Genomic DNA, 18,573 nt, shown 5'->3' on the forward strand with positions numbered 1-18,573 from the left:
AATAGGAACATGAACATTTAAGTCAAGAGGAGAAGTGGATGCTCAACACCTCTGAAAATCAAGACTACTTATTTGGTGTCTTATTTGATGATGTAGTACCTCATCTTAGACACCAAAGTTCTAAAATATGGACCCCTATTTTTTTGATTATGTAGTTTTTAGGTGGGAAGATAGTAGTTGTGAAGATTTAAAAATAATCCTAAAATAAATGAAATCCTGTGGCAAATCTGGCTAACTAGCTATAGAATAAAGTGTTAATTCTTTAAAAACGCCACATATATTAGTTAACTATCTAGTTTCACAAAGGGGAAAAATAGCTATACACCTGCTTCTGCTTTGAATCAGGGATCCTTGTGCAAATCTCTTCACCCAGAACAGAGGAGCAGGCCACACCTAAGACTTGAGTAATGTCACTCCTGCTTCTTGCTGTTCAAAGCAGGCTCACAAAAAGAATCCCTGTAAAAGCAGGAGTCATGCTTCTCAGCTCTGCTGATCCAGTGATCTACTGTGACCAGCCAATTCAGCTGAAGTAGTGGCACTTCCATTTCATACTCCCCAGCAGGCTGTCACTAAACAAGTAGTGCTTACTGCTACCCCAAGCATACTGCCATTTTTTTCCATAGCGTCATCAGTGCTGCTCCTGCTTCCCCCATGGCACCACCAGTCAGTGGCATACCAAGGGTGGGTAACAGGAGACGCCAGTCAGGTCCACCTTGGAGAAGCTGCCCCGCACTGACATCCCCAGCGGCTGCACCGACCCCAGCTCAGGCCTGCCGGCGGCCGAGGTCTCACACTGCGGAGGGAGCAAGCATCCTCCCAGCCTCTCCGCCCCTGTGCTGGGTGCAACAAGGGAACTGCGGAGACCACGGCCATGCAGGGGGCAAGCAGCTCCCCAACCCCGCCACCAGGCAGTCAGGGGGCATGTGCCTGTTACTCCCGATCTCCACCGCCCCCACAGTGGGAGGGGGAGTGAGAGTGGGGGAGAGAAGGAAACAGGCTCGCAGACCCCTGCTGCCGACCGGGGTGGGAGGGCCACAAATACAGTATTGGCTCCTGGGCACTGGAGACCCACGGTACACTACTGCCACCAATTGCTTCCCTGCTGCCCCAGTGGGGCACTAGTAGTTTACTCCAGATACACAGGAATGAGTGCTTCTGTTTTCTGCAGCCACGTATGCTGTCATTACCCCTTTCTTTAGCCCCGGAAGAGGAATTCCCGCTTCCTGGTGCCTTAGCAGGTTGCCTCAATGAATGGCTAGCCCTAACTAGCCAGGTTGCCACTGGCTCCCAATGCCTAGCAATGGTGTTTCCACTTCTTGTTGCCCCTGCAGGCAACATCCATCTTCCATATGGCACTTGCTGTGGTTCCACTATCCCAACTGTCCACAACTCCTGCTGTCCAAATGAGCTACCAGCATTTCCCCCACAGCAGTGATGCGTCTGCTGACCTAGGGGACCTCCTTCTCTGTGGTCCCGTGAACAGGCACGAAGTGCAGATGTCTCATCTTTCATTTCAGTGACACCGCATGAATACTGTGTCCCCACATTCAAAATAAACACCATCAGCAAATAGAAAAAAAAGTTACTCGATAAAGTTTTATCTGTATTCATCCTATAATAGCTGTAACACCCTCAGTACAGGGTGGGGAATAATGACCAGCTAAGTTTAATGGCTCCACTACACCTTTGGTTATCAATTTTTCCCAGGTGGTCACCAATTCTCAATCAGTGCTCAGTTCCTGGTCTATCTGTCATCAATTTTAGGTTTTTCAAAGGTTCCTCTTACAGGAATCTTAAGGCCTTACTGCTATATGATGATACAGAGATACTGGAAAGTTTTTTAAAAAATGTTTAATTTATTAAAAACAATGTAGTACTCATACAAAATGCTAGATTGACAGCAGTGGAAGATTAAATCTTCCAAACACTGCCCAACCAATTCATCTTAAACCTGACCCGAAAGGGTAGTTCATTTTCCACATCCTTTCAATTCTTGGCTCCTTTGTTGAGGCGGCCAACAAAGGTACCAATAAGTGGGGGTGATTTTGTGAAGAGGAGACCTATTCATTAGGAACTGGACTGATACCAACAACTCATTTCACAGAGGCCACTGAAGAGCTGTCAGATGGTAATGACTTTCCATCTCTATCAAGATAGGTCAGATTCAAGCCAATGACTGTGGCAAAAGGTTCCATCTGTATCCTACTACTAATCCCCTAAACTATCTGTGCTAACTGCTAGATTACACTATATAATCTAGAAGTTAGTGCAGTGTACTTGCAGGCAGGAAGCCAGCTTTCTAACCCTAATTTTGCCATTAACTCTCTATGTAACCTTGAGCAAAACCACTTTCCATGGCTCAGTGTTCCCATCTTAAAAAATTAGGATAATAATATCTCCCATCCTTGCAAAGTGCTTTGAGAGCCTGGATGAAATACACTATCTAGTTGCAAAGTACTATTATTATTACAAAGATAGTATAGAACATGATAATATAAAATAATTTCTTAACTGAAACTAAAAATTTATTTTAAAAGGTTTAAGGCTCTGATTCAGCAAAGCATTTAAGCACATTCCTTTTCAGAAGAGCATTTCAGTGTGTGTTTAAATGGATATTCTCTGTCCAGAAGAGAGATAATTCCTGAATTGGAGCCTATGTTTGAGAATTAACCTTCTAATTGTGCTGTGCCATTGGTGCTTTCAGATCAAAGGTTTGCATTAGTCCTTTTGGCAATTCAACTGTTTGATGGCAGCTCCTCCTGTCAATGGCTCCTTGGCTACCTCCTCTGCTCATACCTCACTTTTCTTCTATACTTTAAGCTCCTTCCATCCCCAGCCTTTGAGTTCCTTCTGGCCCGCCTTCTCCCCAACACCTTTCCCAGCTTTTCTGTCCCTTCTTCCCCTTACTTTGGATCTGATTCCCAGGTGCCCACTGTACCTGATCCACTTTGAAACCCAACGCTCTATGTTCCACAGGACCTCTCTCAAGCACCTGTCTCCATCCCATCCAACCCTCACTCAACTTGTCACCCAATACCTGTTCCCATTCCACTCCTTTCTCTGTGTGCTATGCAAGGCACCATCCAGTCTCACTCTACAATCCCTCCTGCTGCCAATGACGTCGCCTCCCGCAAACTGTCACCTGCTCCATCTGACCCCTTCTAGCAACCAAGTCCTCTATTCCAATAAGCAGTGAGGGAATTTCTAATGAGACTGCATCTTCAGGAATGTAGGGGAATTAAACTTCAAATAGTAGAATTCCTTTTTTTATTTCCAAATTTAATGACATCATGCAACTTGTCATCCTATGTTATATCTCCTTCATACACTTCTGATTGTAATCAATAATAAGAACAATGACAGTGAATTTACTGCTACCATATGGTACCAGACTGACACTCCAGGAGTCTAATCTCCACGGTTCACCAAGCCATGGAATAAATAGTACATGTGCAACACTGAAAAACAAGAGCTGAAATGCTGTACCTATTTTCACAGTAAATGATATTGAGGTCCATATTTACGCGAGTAACAAACATGTGGCAGTCGATTCTGACTTCATTGATCGTAGGAGGTGGCAAAGCATGAGCAACAACTACAAGCCCCATGATTTGGCTAGGGACTGTCCGCCCATGGGACAGTGACACTCTCAGACGTAACCGGCCTGTTATATGGATCACCTGTAAGATAAAAAGAATAAAAGAAGCCCCAGTGAATTCATAATGCAAATATGACATCATCTTTTTAAAGGACAACATTGTTATTCTAAAGAGCACTTAACGCCGTCAAAAATTATATTTAGTAACCGCCAGTATTAGTGTTAAGCTTATTAATACTGGCTGTCAACATGTCCTAAATGTCCTCATTTGCAAGAAAGAAGAAAAGTACATAATAGCCAAATGTTTCAATTTATCAAATCTAAAACTCAGAACTTCTGTGTTATTGATTTATTTTTGCAAAGAAAGAAAGGACAAATTAGAAAATCAAGGAACTGAAGAAAGTGATATAAAACTGAAGTAATGAGGGCAAAAAGGGGAGACTAATTTTAAAACATTTGGAGATTAAAATGTGAGACAAAAGGAGCAGCAGTTTTGAAACTTTTCCAGGACCCATTTAATTGAATTGCCAGTCATCTACATCTTAGAGACACTGCTAACATCCTTGAATTACTTCTTTGTGGTTGGCCATACAAGAGCATGAGCCTGCAAGTGATCAATGGGTTCAACTGCAGTGTCTTGAATGGGCTCTCTGCACAGACACCAAGCATTTTACAGCTGCAGAGTTACTAGTCAAGCACCGATCTAGCTTAATGCACTGTGCATGTGCTGAGAACTTTTGGAGCTGAATGAGAAGAAGAGATTTTCTTTCCTCTATTTACACAATAAACACTAAGCAAAATATACCCAGGGGATTCAGCTGCTCCACCTGAGATTGAAACTCAGTGCTGCTCGCTAAAGCTGAGTGATTAAGAAACTATGGGAAAGGAATGATTCATAATTTCTGACTCAACTACTTCAGAAACCTTCCAGTGGACAAATCAAATGATGTTCTTTGAAAAAAAAATTAAAACAAATAGTACTTGTGACAGGTATGAGATTGACAGCTCTGGAGACTGTAATCCCACATTCACACAACGGGGACATCATGGGCAGTGGCAGTGCAAACTGTCCCACACTTTTTACCCTGACAGCATCTGAACATCAGCCTGGAAGGAAGGTCTCCAGGACAGAATGTTCAGACTCTATGGCTCATTCAGCCCTCAGCCTCTCTACTGAGAGGGCCAACAAGGATGCCAATATGTGCCAACAGTGATGGTGCGAATACATATCCACTGGGAACTGAAACTCATTGTACAAAGATAAGGTAACGGTCCAAAGCTTTTGTTCACTACTGATATGAGACCTATTGTTAGTGGTGAGTGAGAGGTGAAAAGCTCTGTGTTCCATTGGCAACCTCTTAAACCAGGAAGTGCACCCAAAATTAAATCTCATTGAAACTAATAGACCAATGAATTAAAGCTTAAAGCTATTTTTTTAATTCACAATCTTTAAAAATCGCTCTTTTACCCAATATTTTACATTTGTGACTACAGTCAGTGAAGTGATTCTGAATGGGGAAGATGATTATCTTGTGGTTTTGTCCATTTCAGTTGTAGGTTTATGATCATCCACATCTGAGGCAATTATTACCTAAATTCATACTTAATGCACATTCAGAGGGCAAACTATTTTGTGACTATTTGAAGACATTCCTAGAGGCAAAGATGGAAAAATACCATTTCAAACACACATTTTTGCAAGACCTTATTAACTAATGAAGAAATAGCGAAAAGAAGCAGGATTTACTTCACAGAGGGACACTAAAAGTATACTTTCCTCCTTCTAGCTAGGCTTACACATATGGTTATTTACCATTATCTCTCATTTTATCATGCAACTTCAGCTTAGTGCAGAAACACAAATCTGTATATGCATGGAAAATGCTGCTTTTTAATGAAACCAGAAATAATATGAAAAATAATCCTATGCTCAATGTGCTATGTAAAAATCATTGTTTTGGTGGGGTTTTTTTTTTTAAGAAATCCCTATGCTAAAATGTTTGAAGTTGGCATTAGCACTTGGGGAGAATTTTGAGATATATCTTAATTACTTAAGATTCATTTATCTCCCCCATGTATTTTTGGAACACTGCATGTTATTTATTGCTAAATGTCAAAAAGATTTGTTTTTGAACAAGTGCTTACTAAATTGGAATCCAGTTTCTCCTTGATCTCTCAGTGAAATTGGAGATCTGACTTTGTATCACCACCACTAGAGACTGACAAAGCTGACTCCACTATAACACTGGCATTACTGAACTCTGGGAAAGTTTGTATCTGGATTCAAGCCATGCAGCTGATTCCTAACTCTATAATGGATTGAATCATGTCCACAGGTCCAAACAGCTTCAAATTCTGGGGGGAGGTCAGATCTAAATTGAATTGTGGCTGCCACATTGGGAAAATCTGCAACAAATTGCCATCGGTTCTGACACCTGTTCTGTTGAATCAGTATTAAAAGATGTGGGAGCTCCAGTTCAAGAAAGTTCTCATGGCTGAAACATCTATCTCCACTTTAGTCAAACCCATTTTGTAAGAAATCTAATTGTTGGTAATAACAGTTGTAGCTGTCAGAGCCTTTTCTACATTCTGCCTATCACCATTTTTAACACTGGTTCAATTGAGCAGTATTAGAACTGGTAGAAAATTTTGGGTAAATTACCTCCATGTGTCTATAACTCATGTGACCATGTCCAATCAACCAATCAATCAATCCCATTGCAACAGACTACAGTGTCCTATATAAAGTATTATGACTTTAATGCAGATCAAGTGGAAATGTAAACTGTTTTGTGACGGACAATACTGAGATCCAGACATAAATACTTATCAAACAATAACAAGGAGAATTCAGAAAATTAAAGGTAAATAAAGTGGCATTTTGTCTGCAATTTTCTTTAGAAATGTTTCCTTTTAATAAATGTGCACCATTCTGAATCCCTCTTTAAAATATCAGTGGCGACTTTCTAATAGGGATATAAAGGAACATTTAGATTTTTGTAGTAGTTACAGAAGAAGATATATTTTCTCTGCATTATAAAAATCTTTGAGGGTGAATTTTGCACTCATGTAAGATATAGAATACATTGCAATTGGAGGTGTGATTTGCAGCTCTGATAGGCATACCTGTGCTAGCTTTAATCTAAAAATTGCAGGAAGATGTGGTGGCACAGGCGTCAGCATGGGCTAGAAATGCAAGTTTGTACCCAGGGTCCCCAGATGGGCTTGTGCAGCCCATGTTGTTGCATTTTTACTGCTATTTTTAGCCATGCAGGAATGCATACCCAAGCTGCAAACAGGAGGGTGCGGAGCCCGGGGAAAATCACACTATATTGGCTCCTTAACACCGCAGGTTGTTTTTCCGTGTTTTGGGCCTGGTCGCTTCCTGGATTTCCGGCTTACAGCGCCATGTGACCGGTGCTGGAAATGCAAAATCCACCATCTTTGTTGCGGTAAAAAAAATTGAGCAGGTTGGTCATGTTTTCAGAAGTACTTCCACTCTTTCTTAGGGCAAGGGTTGGCAACTCTTGGGATGTTGAAGCGCAGAACCCCTCAAAGCGCAGGACCCGGGGCAGTCGCCCCAATTCGCCATACCCTAGGGATGGCTCTGGCTGCAAATCACATCTCTGATTGCAGTATAAACATAGCCTAACAAAACTTATTTACGTTAACCACTGTGCAGCTTCCCCCAAAATTCTGTCAATGCACTTCCCAAGTTAATGGGGTGCACTGAAGTTAATGGAAAGACTTCCATTGATGTCAGTGGTAATTGGATCAGGCCCCTAGTCCAGAATCTGTTTTGATCAGAGACTGTTAGTAGATGCTGCAAACTGTTTGGTGATACGGATACAGGAGACTACTATAAACCTGCCAAGCAGAGCCTCGGTTGTGACTTGATGTGCATTTGACATTAAACCCAGGTTAGTGCATCAACTCATCCCACCCCTATTATTGCTCATGGTGTCACCCAGTCTTATTACATTTCTACTTAAAGGTGTGTGAACCAAAAAACATTCCATAACAGTAGGACTGTTAACGTATAATGAGCATAAGTATAATGTTGTAAAGCTGTCAAGATGAAGTAGAAAAAATACTATTAAAATCTTATGCGCTGAAAAATGTAATCCTTTTGTTGAAAAGTATTCTAAATTAATTCTACCTGACACTCATATATTTAAAAAAACATTGTTTCACTTTTTTTATTCTCTGCTACAAAAGCGGATGTGCAAGATGTTGTAAGTACATGTAAACACAGATTATGATGAGTGCAAGAGTGTTAACAAGCCACATTCTTGGACAAATATATATTTCTTTTCCCTGCCATATGCTCCTGTTAGTCATCTGTTAGCGATAAGCACTTAGATGTGCTCTACTAATGTCTACTCATTATAAACAAGCACATCACAAAGACCTTGATAAAACCTTCCCTCTGTCAATACTTAAGGAAAGGAAAGCCTAGTAATTGAAAAATACATCTGGAACCTGTTCATCACACTTTAGAGCTAAATCTCATCTCTAGAGATGGAAAGATTTTCCTTATCAAAAGACATCTTTAAATATTATGTCTATTATTTTTCACCTATATGTGATGTAAGGAGTAAGGACATGTATTACCAGGGGCAATAAAAACCTGCAGGCATAAAAAAATCTGTGAATTTCACCTTTCAGGTTTTCCTATGTTCTTCAAAAACCTAAACTTCCATTAAAAAGAAAGTTACAAACTAACTCTTTTGGTCTATATGTAAATGATTATGCTGGTTTGCCACTAGATTTAAACCTGCATACTGACAGAAGTGTCAACACACGCTCTTTATCTTAATGGGGTGTTAACTTCCAACGTTGATGTGATCATTTAGAACCAAATTTTCTCATGAAGATCATGTATGAAAATGTGCACAGCTATGTGCACGCTATTTGTGTGCAAAGATATATGGCTGTGTATATATAACATAGCTAAATGTAGATGCAAATGGCTACTTAGGCATCTCACCAGTCAACTCACACATGCGTTCATCCAATTTACATACACAGTTATGATTAGTGTGTGCACAAGTGCTGTTATATTTTGCTCATTCAAGAATGCTACTCTATCTTTTGAAGGCCAGCAACAGGTAATTCCTTCAAACCATAAATGCTTATTTTGAGCCAGTGAAATAAACTGCAGAATATTTTTACAATATTACCATTAAGCAAGCTTCTCTTGATTCTCTTTTTAAAAATTGAAATGTATTTGTAAATAATCACATAACTATTTACTTAATATTTAATGTAGGTAGTAAAGCCCTTTCCTGATCTGAATGGACAAAGAGAACCACAGTGCCTTTGTAACTGATACAACTTGAAGCTGGGAAAAGAAAGCTCACAGAACTAGAGACCTTTTTCCTGCTATCTGTGAACAGTTGTCTTGTGTTTTTCTTAATACAAATAAAACCAGAGTGCAGCAAGCTCACTATTAATGTTATGCACACAATGCTGAGTAACTCTTATCTATCAGTCATAAAAGTCATAGCCTTCAGCACCCACTGAAGCACAAGTCTGATTTCAAGTAGGACATATAGTATGCTTAACAGACACGTATTTTTTAGTTCAGATTCTTCATTAGTTGCAATCCCTTCATATATACCTGCAAAACTCATTTAGAAAACAGGAAGAGTGTTTAAAATGAAATTGTTAACTTATTTGGACTCAGGGTGTATTTTGTGTTTAAAAAGTCAACATTCGTCACACAGTGGTTTCTGAGATACTACAGTTACTTCCCTCTATTTTCAGTAACTCTCACACCCCTGTGGGATAATTAAAGGCACAGTGGTCACTACATCATCCTTGGAGATACAATACAGCACTTCTCATCTACACAGGAGACAGACTAGTACATCTGAATAGCAATGATTACTATGGACGTGTCCCAGACCCCTACACAAGAATTCCCCAAAGGAGATACCCTCCACCACTCCCATGGCTTTTCCACATCCTGATTCCCCCATTACACAGTGGAACCACATTGGTTTCACTGCAAGAGGGTTTACTTTACTAATGGAGGAAGAGGAGCAGTTGGCCTCTAAGACTGCTTTTATGCCATGTCCCCTGGCCTTAGCCAGAATTTGAACGGTAGATATTACTAAAGAAAATGCAGATGAACTTATTGTGATAAAGAAGAATGTACATCAATAATTAACCTACAAAGAGAAAAAAATCTAGGCTTTTATGCCAATAAAACACTGTGCTTGTGAAAAAATGGATAAAAGAATCACCCTTTAACACCTTAGATTATTAATTTAACCAAGCACCTTGCAGTTGCTTATAATAAAATATACAGAGGAAAATAATGAAAATCCTATGAATAAAATGATTAACTGCCTGTCATGGTCCTCCTTATTCACGTTAAGAAGTTCCTTGCTCTAAATTGTCACATTTGGATGAATAGGAATACCCAAGGAGTAAGCTACTCCTACTCAATGTGAGTAAAGAATTGGGCCCAGAGTGAAATGAAGAAACAATCCTTAAAGCTGCCATTTTAAAAGAAATGGGCTATTTTTACAGAGGAAAAAGTAATAAAGATCTGGGAAATGAACAGCAGACCAGAGGTAGTTTAAGAATAATTAATAATAATATAATTTGACATCAAAATGTAATATAGTAATAGATTACTATGAAGGTGGCCTTATTTTATTGTTGACTTTTTATTGTATTTCACAACAGCATCTGCACTGTATTATTATAGGATAATATATTAGCTTTTTTGTTTATCTGCATGACATACTGTCATACACATACATTTTTATTATGCTTATTGTTTGCATCTCAGAATTAGATCCGCGGTCCAGTCCTGCACTGAGACTACTTGTGTGAGTAATGGTTGCAGGATCAAGACCTGGTTGTCCCTTTACCTGACACAGTCCCAGTTCTCCACCCTCTTGTGAAGAATAGACTTTATTCTTTTCATTGTGAAATACATTATAATTAATTGTCAGAGCAATGTAGGTTCTCTTTCCTTTGTTGTGATTTTATATTAATTGGACTTGTACAACATCCTTGTTTCGTCTCAATAGAAAGTGATACAGAGCTGGTATTACAGAAATCAGCCATATAGCATAAACTATCTATGGGAACCTAATATAAATATTTTGTCATGGGATCATACATCACAACATTTTGTAACCATGCCCACCACAGCTGGGATTATGGAATTATTCAATTTCATGATCAAAACTGTAAATAGAAGCACCAAACATTCCACTATGAAAAAGTATCCTTTGAATATGTGTATGTGCTGTTAGTAATGTGGCATGCCAGGTTTTATTTTTAATACCTTTGAACTTTTTTCCTATTTAGATGTCTTACTAACAACTCAGCCTGTCAGCAGTGCAGTACTTTTTCATATTCCAAAGCCTACAAATAAGCACTACAAGAAGATCAACATTTTAAAAAAAAAATTAAAATTAAAATTGAAATCACCTCACTGCAAGCTGAAATAGCGGCCATGAAAAATTGGTTTTAAAAAAAGAATATTTTTGAAGTAATTGGCACAAAGACTATTCTAGTGCAGACTGCTGCAAGAGCGCACTTGGCAAGAACATCATAAGCACTAGCAAAACTTTAATATGCTCAAGCAGCCAAATACAAACTGACACCAGGAACCCAAGTGTGGCAACAAACAGGAGAAATATAAAGTACCTCAATTTAATACAAACCTACATACAAAGGGATCAATTTTTACAATTCATGGTTTAGCATACAATACAGCTGTCCTCAGAGTGAATATAGAGTAGTTATACATAAGAAATTAGAATGATCAATTCTAGGGAATTTCTCAAGAGTCCTTTTGATATGTAATACAGCAAGTATAATGACTAAAAAACCAGACATCAATGTATTAAATGAGCTCAGGTTGAGATCTATTTAGAAAAGACAGGTTTAAGCTGAAAGAAGAATCTCTTTGATATGACCTCCACAGCAGACCATTTGCTGAAGGATTCAAGATGAGCAGATTTACCCTTACACAACCACTTGCTACATAGCTGCTTTTAAATCTACACTCTAAAATATCTAAAACAAGGTTACCGCATCCTCTCACTGCAGAAATAAGGCCTGTACAGTACAAAAGATTAAGAATCGAGGATTTTCTTGTGTTTCTAGCCAGGCTTAGAAATTTACTTGTATGCTGAATTCAGTGGATAAACATGATTAAGTTTAAAAACTAGCTAACGTAAATAACTTGTATCTAAATTACCTACTGCAGAATCTAATCATTGCTGGTCTAATCTGGGAATCTGGAGCTCCTCAGAATCTTTCTTAGTCTGCATCTCAAAAATAGTCTTGATTTGTGACCAACACTTATTTTAACTCTGAAACTCAAAAGATGGTTTCAGTTTTACAGCTTTGGTGAGAAAGTTTTTTCCCTGTGAATGGCGTTCAAATCTGTTGGGGGTTTTTTTCTTCAGGGAATGTTTGAAGTCCCCTTTAAAAATAATGCCTTGAGGATATTTTTTCCCTAATACTATTTAAAGAAACTTGAAAGCATTTGGTTCTTGAAGTGTGCAGAGTTCTAATGAAGCAATCATCAACTCTGCCCATGCACACAATCTCACCAGCAGTTTCTCATACCAGGATTCTGACAGTTCTTTTAATATGAAATTAAACTTGCAGAAAGTTCTCTTGTTTTATCTGCTACAATGCAAAGGTATGCTGGACTGATTCAAAAACATGACTGGCTCCATCCTTGTGCAGTTGAAAGATGGTGAAAAGGTTAAAAAAAAAAAGTTGGCTAGGATCAGATATGGTCATTGGCAACGCAGTCGTATTGCACTAAAGATAACCAATAATAAGTATTCTTCAGAAGTATTGTCTGCATTCCTATCAGGGGAAGGGAGAAATAAAGGGTTTTATTTGATGTAGTTCTTAGCAGCCAAACCATTACCTTAGGTGATTCTCTGCACAGTGAGCAAGGACTAGATAAAACAAAAATATTTTATTTTAATGTATTTTCCCCACACATAGAAAAAGGGTAGAAGATGCTGTTGTCTGTAAAAAAGAAATGGATTCCCCAAATTTGCCTCGATTAAAATAAAACGTATGTGTTCTAACTCATGGTTTCTCAGTTGGGAGGCAGGGTGCAACCCCTAAAAGGGTCGCAGGCAGCAGCCCTTTGCTTTGTGGCTAGTTGGGAGGGCGAGTCCCAAATTTTTTTGTTTTAAGACGAGGACAAGATATAGAAAAGTTTGCAAACTACTGCTCTAACTCCATTAATACTGTGGTTTTATTGCTTGTGCTAATGCCGTCCATTGCAGGATCTCACCAAAGCAAACAACTACTTTGTTTTAATGCTTTCTTGTTTTTTCCATCATAGAACAAGTTCTATTGACTTCACATGGGTACGCAACTTGCTTTTAAAAAAATCTTTGACACAGAGCACGTGAGATTTCCTGCAGAACTAACAAAGTGTACTTGGAGCAAAACAGAACTGGACAAAATTGACGAGTTTTTCTTAGAAAATTAATCCACATTTTTTCACCAGTTACTTTTGTATCAATCCACAGTCTGTCAATAACAAGAATTAAAAACCATAGCAAAGCATGTGAGCCAATTTCATGAGAGGAATCAAACTTGTCAATTTTGAAAAAGCTGCCACAGGTAGATGATTCTGACTCCAAACTCATGGTGAAGAGGACTGAACAGAGGGCTGGGACCGAGGAGTCCTCAAAGCCTCTCTGCCACAAATTGGCCTTTATAGTGCTTTGAATATATGTGTAGCATTTTACAAGAAAGTGTAAATATCTCAAAAAAAAACAACCCAACAACCCTTCTAAAAAGGAATGAATATAATTGGGGGCAAGCTCTGAGCCCAAAGGGGCAGCCACACTAGAGGGAAGAATTTCCCCCACGGGAAGAACAGGTGATAGTTCCATAACTGCTCTCCCTGGGGAGAGTAGCTATATATTTCTGCCAGGTCTTCCCATGAGATGATCTGAATCTGTGCACTGCCCTCCAGTCTGCCATAAGCCCCTCTCAAGTGGCACTGACCACTTTGTGGCTCCATGCTGCCGCTCTTAGCAGACTTTCTGCCTTCACAATCCAGGCAACTATTCAGGTGCATGGCCTCCAGTTTATGCATGTGGAAACTGAACCCCACAGAAGTAAAATTCCCAGGAGTCACACACAAGACAGTAACAAAACCCACATTAGAACCCAGATCTCGTCACTCCTCGGCCTATGCCTAATTTCCCAGACACCAGTTCCATTTCCCCATTTGTCAAATGAGAGAAAGGACATTTCTATTACAGGTGAAATCTGAAAATGCACAGAATAGATTAATAGATTCCAGAACCAGATCGGACCACTGTGATCTTTTACTCTGACCTCCTGTATATTACATGCCTTAGAACTTCCCCAAAACTATTACAAGCACATATCTTGTACAAAAACATCCAGTCTTGATTTAAAATTGTCAGTGACAGAGAATCCACTATGACCATGGATAAATTGGTCCAATAGTTAATTACTCTCACTGTTATAAACTTAGGCCTTATTTCCAGTCTGAATTTGTCTAGCTCCAACTTCCAGCCAGCGGACCATGTTATACTATTCTCTGCTAGGTTGAAGAGCCCATTATTAAATATTTGTTCCCCATGCAGATACTTCTAGACTGTAATCAAGTCACCACTTAACCGTCTCTTTTGTTAAGCTAAATAGATTGAGCTCCTTGAGTCTATCATTGTAAGACATGTTTTCTAATCCTTTAATCATTCTTGTGGCTCTTTTCTGAACCATCTCCAATTTAAATATCAACATCCTTCTTGAATTGTAGGCACCAGAACTGGACACAGTATTCCTTACAGCAGTCGCACCTGTGCCAAACACAGAGGTAAAATAACCTCTCTAATTCCTACTCAATATGCTCCTGTTTATGCATCCCAGGATCACAGTAACTCTTTTGGCCACTGACACTCGCTGGGAGCTCATGGTCAGCTGATTATCCACCATGACCCTCAACTCTTTTTCAGAGTCATCGGTTTCCGGGATAGAATCCCCCATCCTGTAAGTAAGGCCTACATTCTTTGTTCATAGATGTATCCATTTAGTTGTATTACAATGCCTACGTTTTGCTTGTGCCCACTTTACCAAGTGATCCAGATCAGTCTGAATCAGTACCCTGCCCTCTTTGTTTATTTACCACTCCCCCAGTTTTTGTGTCACCTGCAAACTTTGTCAGTGATGATTTTGTGTCTTATTCCAGGTCATTGATAGAAGTGTTAAATAGTGTAGAGCCAAGAACTGATCCCTCTGGGACCACAGATAGAGTAAGTAAATAAGTGTAATTAAACCCATATGTTTAAACAGAGAACTAAGAGGGACTTGCCCAGTGTTGTTAGTAAGGAGGTACTATCATCTAATGTATTAGACATCAGTGTGGCCTTCAGGAGACATGGGTTGAGATCCTGGTTCTGAAAAGAAACTAGCGGTGTGATCTTGTGCAAATCATTTAATCTCTTGGCATCTTAGTCCCCACCCCCGAAATATGGAACAATTATAAATACTTGCTTTACATGGTATTTGTCAGACATAATGTTTGTAAACTGATAGAAACATACCAAGCGTTCTTAAATACGATCAATAGCAATGGTGGGAAAAAATCAGGAATGCCAGGATCCCAGACCAGTGCACTATGAACAAATGTGCTTATATGCAATGTGGTTTGTAAGGATGCAGCACCATCACATTCTCCTCTTGCAGCTTTTTCAGAATTTTCAAATATAAATTTGAGTGAAAGAGGCTTCCTGAGTTTTCATAAATATCCAGAAGGTAAAATGTATTTCACCTATATTAAATTTTGTCCAATTACTCCAATTTTGTAGAATTTTCACAAACTCAACATCAAGCAGATTTTTGTGGTGAAAAATCCTTTGCAATGATCATTTCACCCAGCTATATTATAAAGACTTATGAGTCACTTAGTTGGTAGAATGTCCCAATCAGCTGTGGTGCACCTACAAAGGCATCGAGTATCCTTTGGAAAAGCAAACTTTTATTTCACTTAGAGATGAATGATCTTTGAAAAGCTCTGACCTTCTCCTTGACAGCTACAAATGGGCTACTATGTATGATTTGTTTCTGTAATCCACTTAATGTAACGAGTTAGATTCTGGATAGTAATTTATTTGTAAAAATCATAATAAAACTGCATTGTTTTAAAAAGTGCCAGGTGTGGACAAATGGGGAGCAAAAACTATTGAGACAAGATTCCTATTCTTAGGTCTACACTGAAGAATTATGGCTGTCTCTTGGATTATCTGTACTTGGAATCAATTTAGTAATTTTTAATTCACTGATTTTCCCTTGTTTGCTTAACATTTATTAATTGATTATTGTGCTCATGCAATTAATTCAAAAGTTGGCAAGTTTAACACGGAAAGATTAATTTCTTTTACTAATATGCCACCAAAACTACATTTTTTGAAGAACAGGTTACCAGAAAAATACCTTCAAATTAATCACATTATACATGAGATATAGTAGTGGTGTTTCATGACATCTGTCAACTTTTCTTGTGTTTAACTAGGCTTTTCTCTCTGTTTTATTAAAGGGAGAATAGAATGTTAGAGGAACTCTCTCTTTCACCTTTTGCCATGCTAACCAAGCACCCATCCGGTTATCTGGGATTTGTACTTTGCAAAGCTAAGAGTCAAAAGGCAACAACCCATCTTTCAAATATGTGATTATTTCAGGCATGCTCCTATTGAAATAAAAGGGGAATTTGCCCTTGACTTCAGTGGGAGCAGGATCTGTACCTTCGTGACAACCTTGGAGTCATGTGTCACTCATGTGGGATGACAGACCCACATTTGCACCCTGATGTAACTCTCTCACTCATGTAACTGAAATGTTTACTCTCAAGGTGGGCTACATGCAGTGAGCAATGTTTCTCCTGCAGTTCCTCTTCCTGGATACCAGAGGCTATTCCTAGGGCTTCCTGCTCCTCTATTTCCCATTCTTACTGCTCTCTCTGCTGGCTCGTCCCCCTCACTGTGCCCTCTCAGGCCAGGCCTACACTTACTTGAAAATTCGGTGGCAGTCAACAGGAGTTACGCAAACTATGCAGAGTAGCTTGCGTAACTCCCATCAACTTCTTAACTTCCGTTGTGTGCAGTGTCTTCACTGTGCTGCACCAACAGGAAATACATTCCCGTCGATGCAGGGCTACGCCACTTGAGGGCGTGATTTTAGTACGTCGACTTTCAGATCGATTGAGCGGGTCTTTGCTGACTGCTCAATCGATCCAGAAAGATTGATCTGACGGCAGCGAATTTGCCTCCATCAGTGTGTACATAGCCTCAGTGTAAAAGAGTGGAGCAGGAAGTGGGGAGGAACAGGCAGTGTTGATAACTCATGATTTTACTGTGGATCTTGTAATATGAGGTGTTTTACTTAAAGCCCCAGTCCTTGGAGTCTTGTTATTACATGAGTTTCAACTTTTATTAAAAAAATGGAAGCATTTATCCCTCATGTTTGTAGAAAAAAGATTGAAAATGTTAACCTAAGTGTAACCCTGAATGTTCAGAAACCAGAAGGCAAGTAAAAAGATCCATACATGTAACAACTCATGATTTTTAAGCCAATATCATGATTTTGGGAAGCCCAACTCATGATTTTTTAATGCTTGGGATTGGCAATATTGAATAGGTAGCCAACACTGGTTCATGTACCATGTGCTGGCTATTAACATGAGGGGATTCCAGCCTTATTAAACTAAATGATCTCTTTATTAAAGCGAGTATTTATAGAGCTGCTTCATCTGCAGCTCATCATTCCCAGCCATGTGAACACAGACTGCTAGCTTGTTGGTGCTTCCTCCAAACTCCTCCCTCTCTTGCAACCTGTGCACCTCCCCTCCAAATTCCATGCAGGTGGCTACAAACTTTCCTGTTTCCTGGCCCTGTGCATTTAATAAAATAAAATCATACAGAAGAGAGAGGTAGGGAGAATGATATAGACAAAAAGTTTCTCTGTAGTCTAAGGAAGTTTAGACTCAAGTACCTTGTACTCAAGAATGATCATGTAAAACCATTCAAAATCAACAGAAGTTTTCAAAAAAATCATTTGAATTGTACTGTTAGACCCAAATCTTCAAAAGTGCATATGCAAAAGCAAATCAATGCTTTTGTGCACATCTGTCAAGTGCACTCCTCTCCTGATGCACATACTGTACGGTATGTGAGTATGCAAGCCATGACTTATGTACGTACACAAAACCAGACATGCCTTTGCAGAGACTAAAATATGTACCTTATTTCCTCATGTAATGTTGCTGATAACTATATCAAGATAATTTAATTACAGGATATCACAAATCATCAAAGGTATTTAGGTGCTTAACTCCCATTGATTTCAATAGTAGTTAAGTACCTAAGTAACTTTGAGGATCTAGGCCCAGCTCTTTCCATACTGACTTAAGAAATATCGTGCAAATATTTTTGCATGTGCTTAATTTTAATCATGTGAATAGCCGATTGACTTTAGTGGGGTGGGGCTACTCATCTGCTTACTGCTAAGCACATGTGGTTTGTAGAACCAGAGTCAACATGATCATGGCTTCTGTTGAAACCTTTATGGAAAACTCCTATACAGTTTAATAGGATGAGATCTATAGGATTCTATGCAATGTAATAGGATTGTATAGAAAAAAAACCTTATCAGAGCATGATATCCTTTTCCTAGGTTTTTTAAAAAAAACTATCCTACAGAATTCTTTAGCCAGGATATAATTTCTGTAATCAATTCTATGGGATGGTTAAAAAAATAACCAATAGAAAGGATATCATTTTTTTTCATTCAGTTTTGTAGGAATTTTCAGTAAGGAACGGGAAACACTTCTAATGATTTTAGAAATTACATTTGCATTTACATATTTAGATCTGGTGAATCACTAATTGTGCCAATGGGCCAGATTTCCATGCTAACTTGCACCCCAGGAAATCCCA

The 18,573-nt window shown here is 39.0% G+C and overlaps 1 protein-coding gene across 1 annotated transcript in view; it reads right to left on the reverse strand.

The window, feature by feature from the left end:
* The window catches only part of NPAS3 (neuronal PAS domain protein 3), an 813,175-nt gene that overhangs the window by 38,397 nt on the left and 756,205 nt on the right, over window positions 1–18,573 (reverse strand). Inside the window, exon 9 of the mRNA XM_067534288.1 lies at window positions 3,487–3,680. Coding sequence (XP_067390389.1) covers window positions 3,487–3,680 — 194 coding nt within the window. The remainder of the gene's footprint in view (window positions 1–3,486; window positions 3,681–18,573) is intronic.

The sequence above is a fragment of the Emydura macquarii genome, unplaced genomic scaffold (genome assembly GCF_026122565.2).
Source record: "Emydura macquarii macquarii isolate MOO-44397 ecotype Brisbane River unplaced genomic scaffold, CSIRO-AGI_Emac_v2 contig_374, whole genome shotgun sequence".
Lineage (NCBI taxonomy): Eukaryota > Metazoa > Chordata > Testudines > Chelidae > Emydura > Emydura macquarii.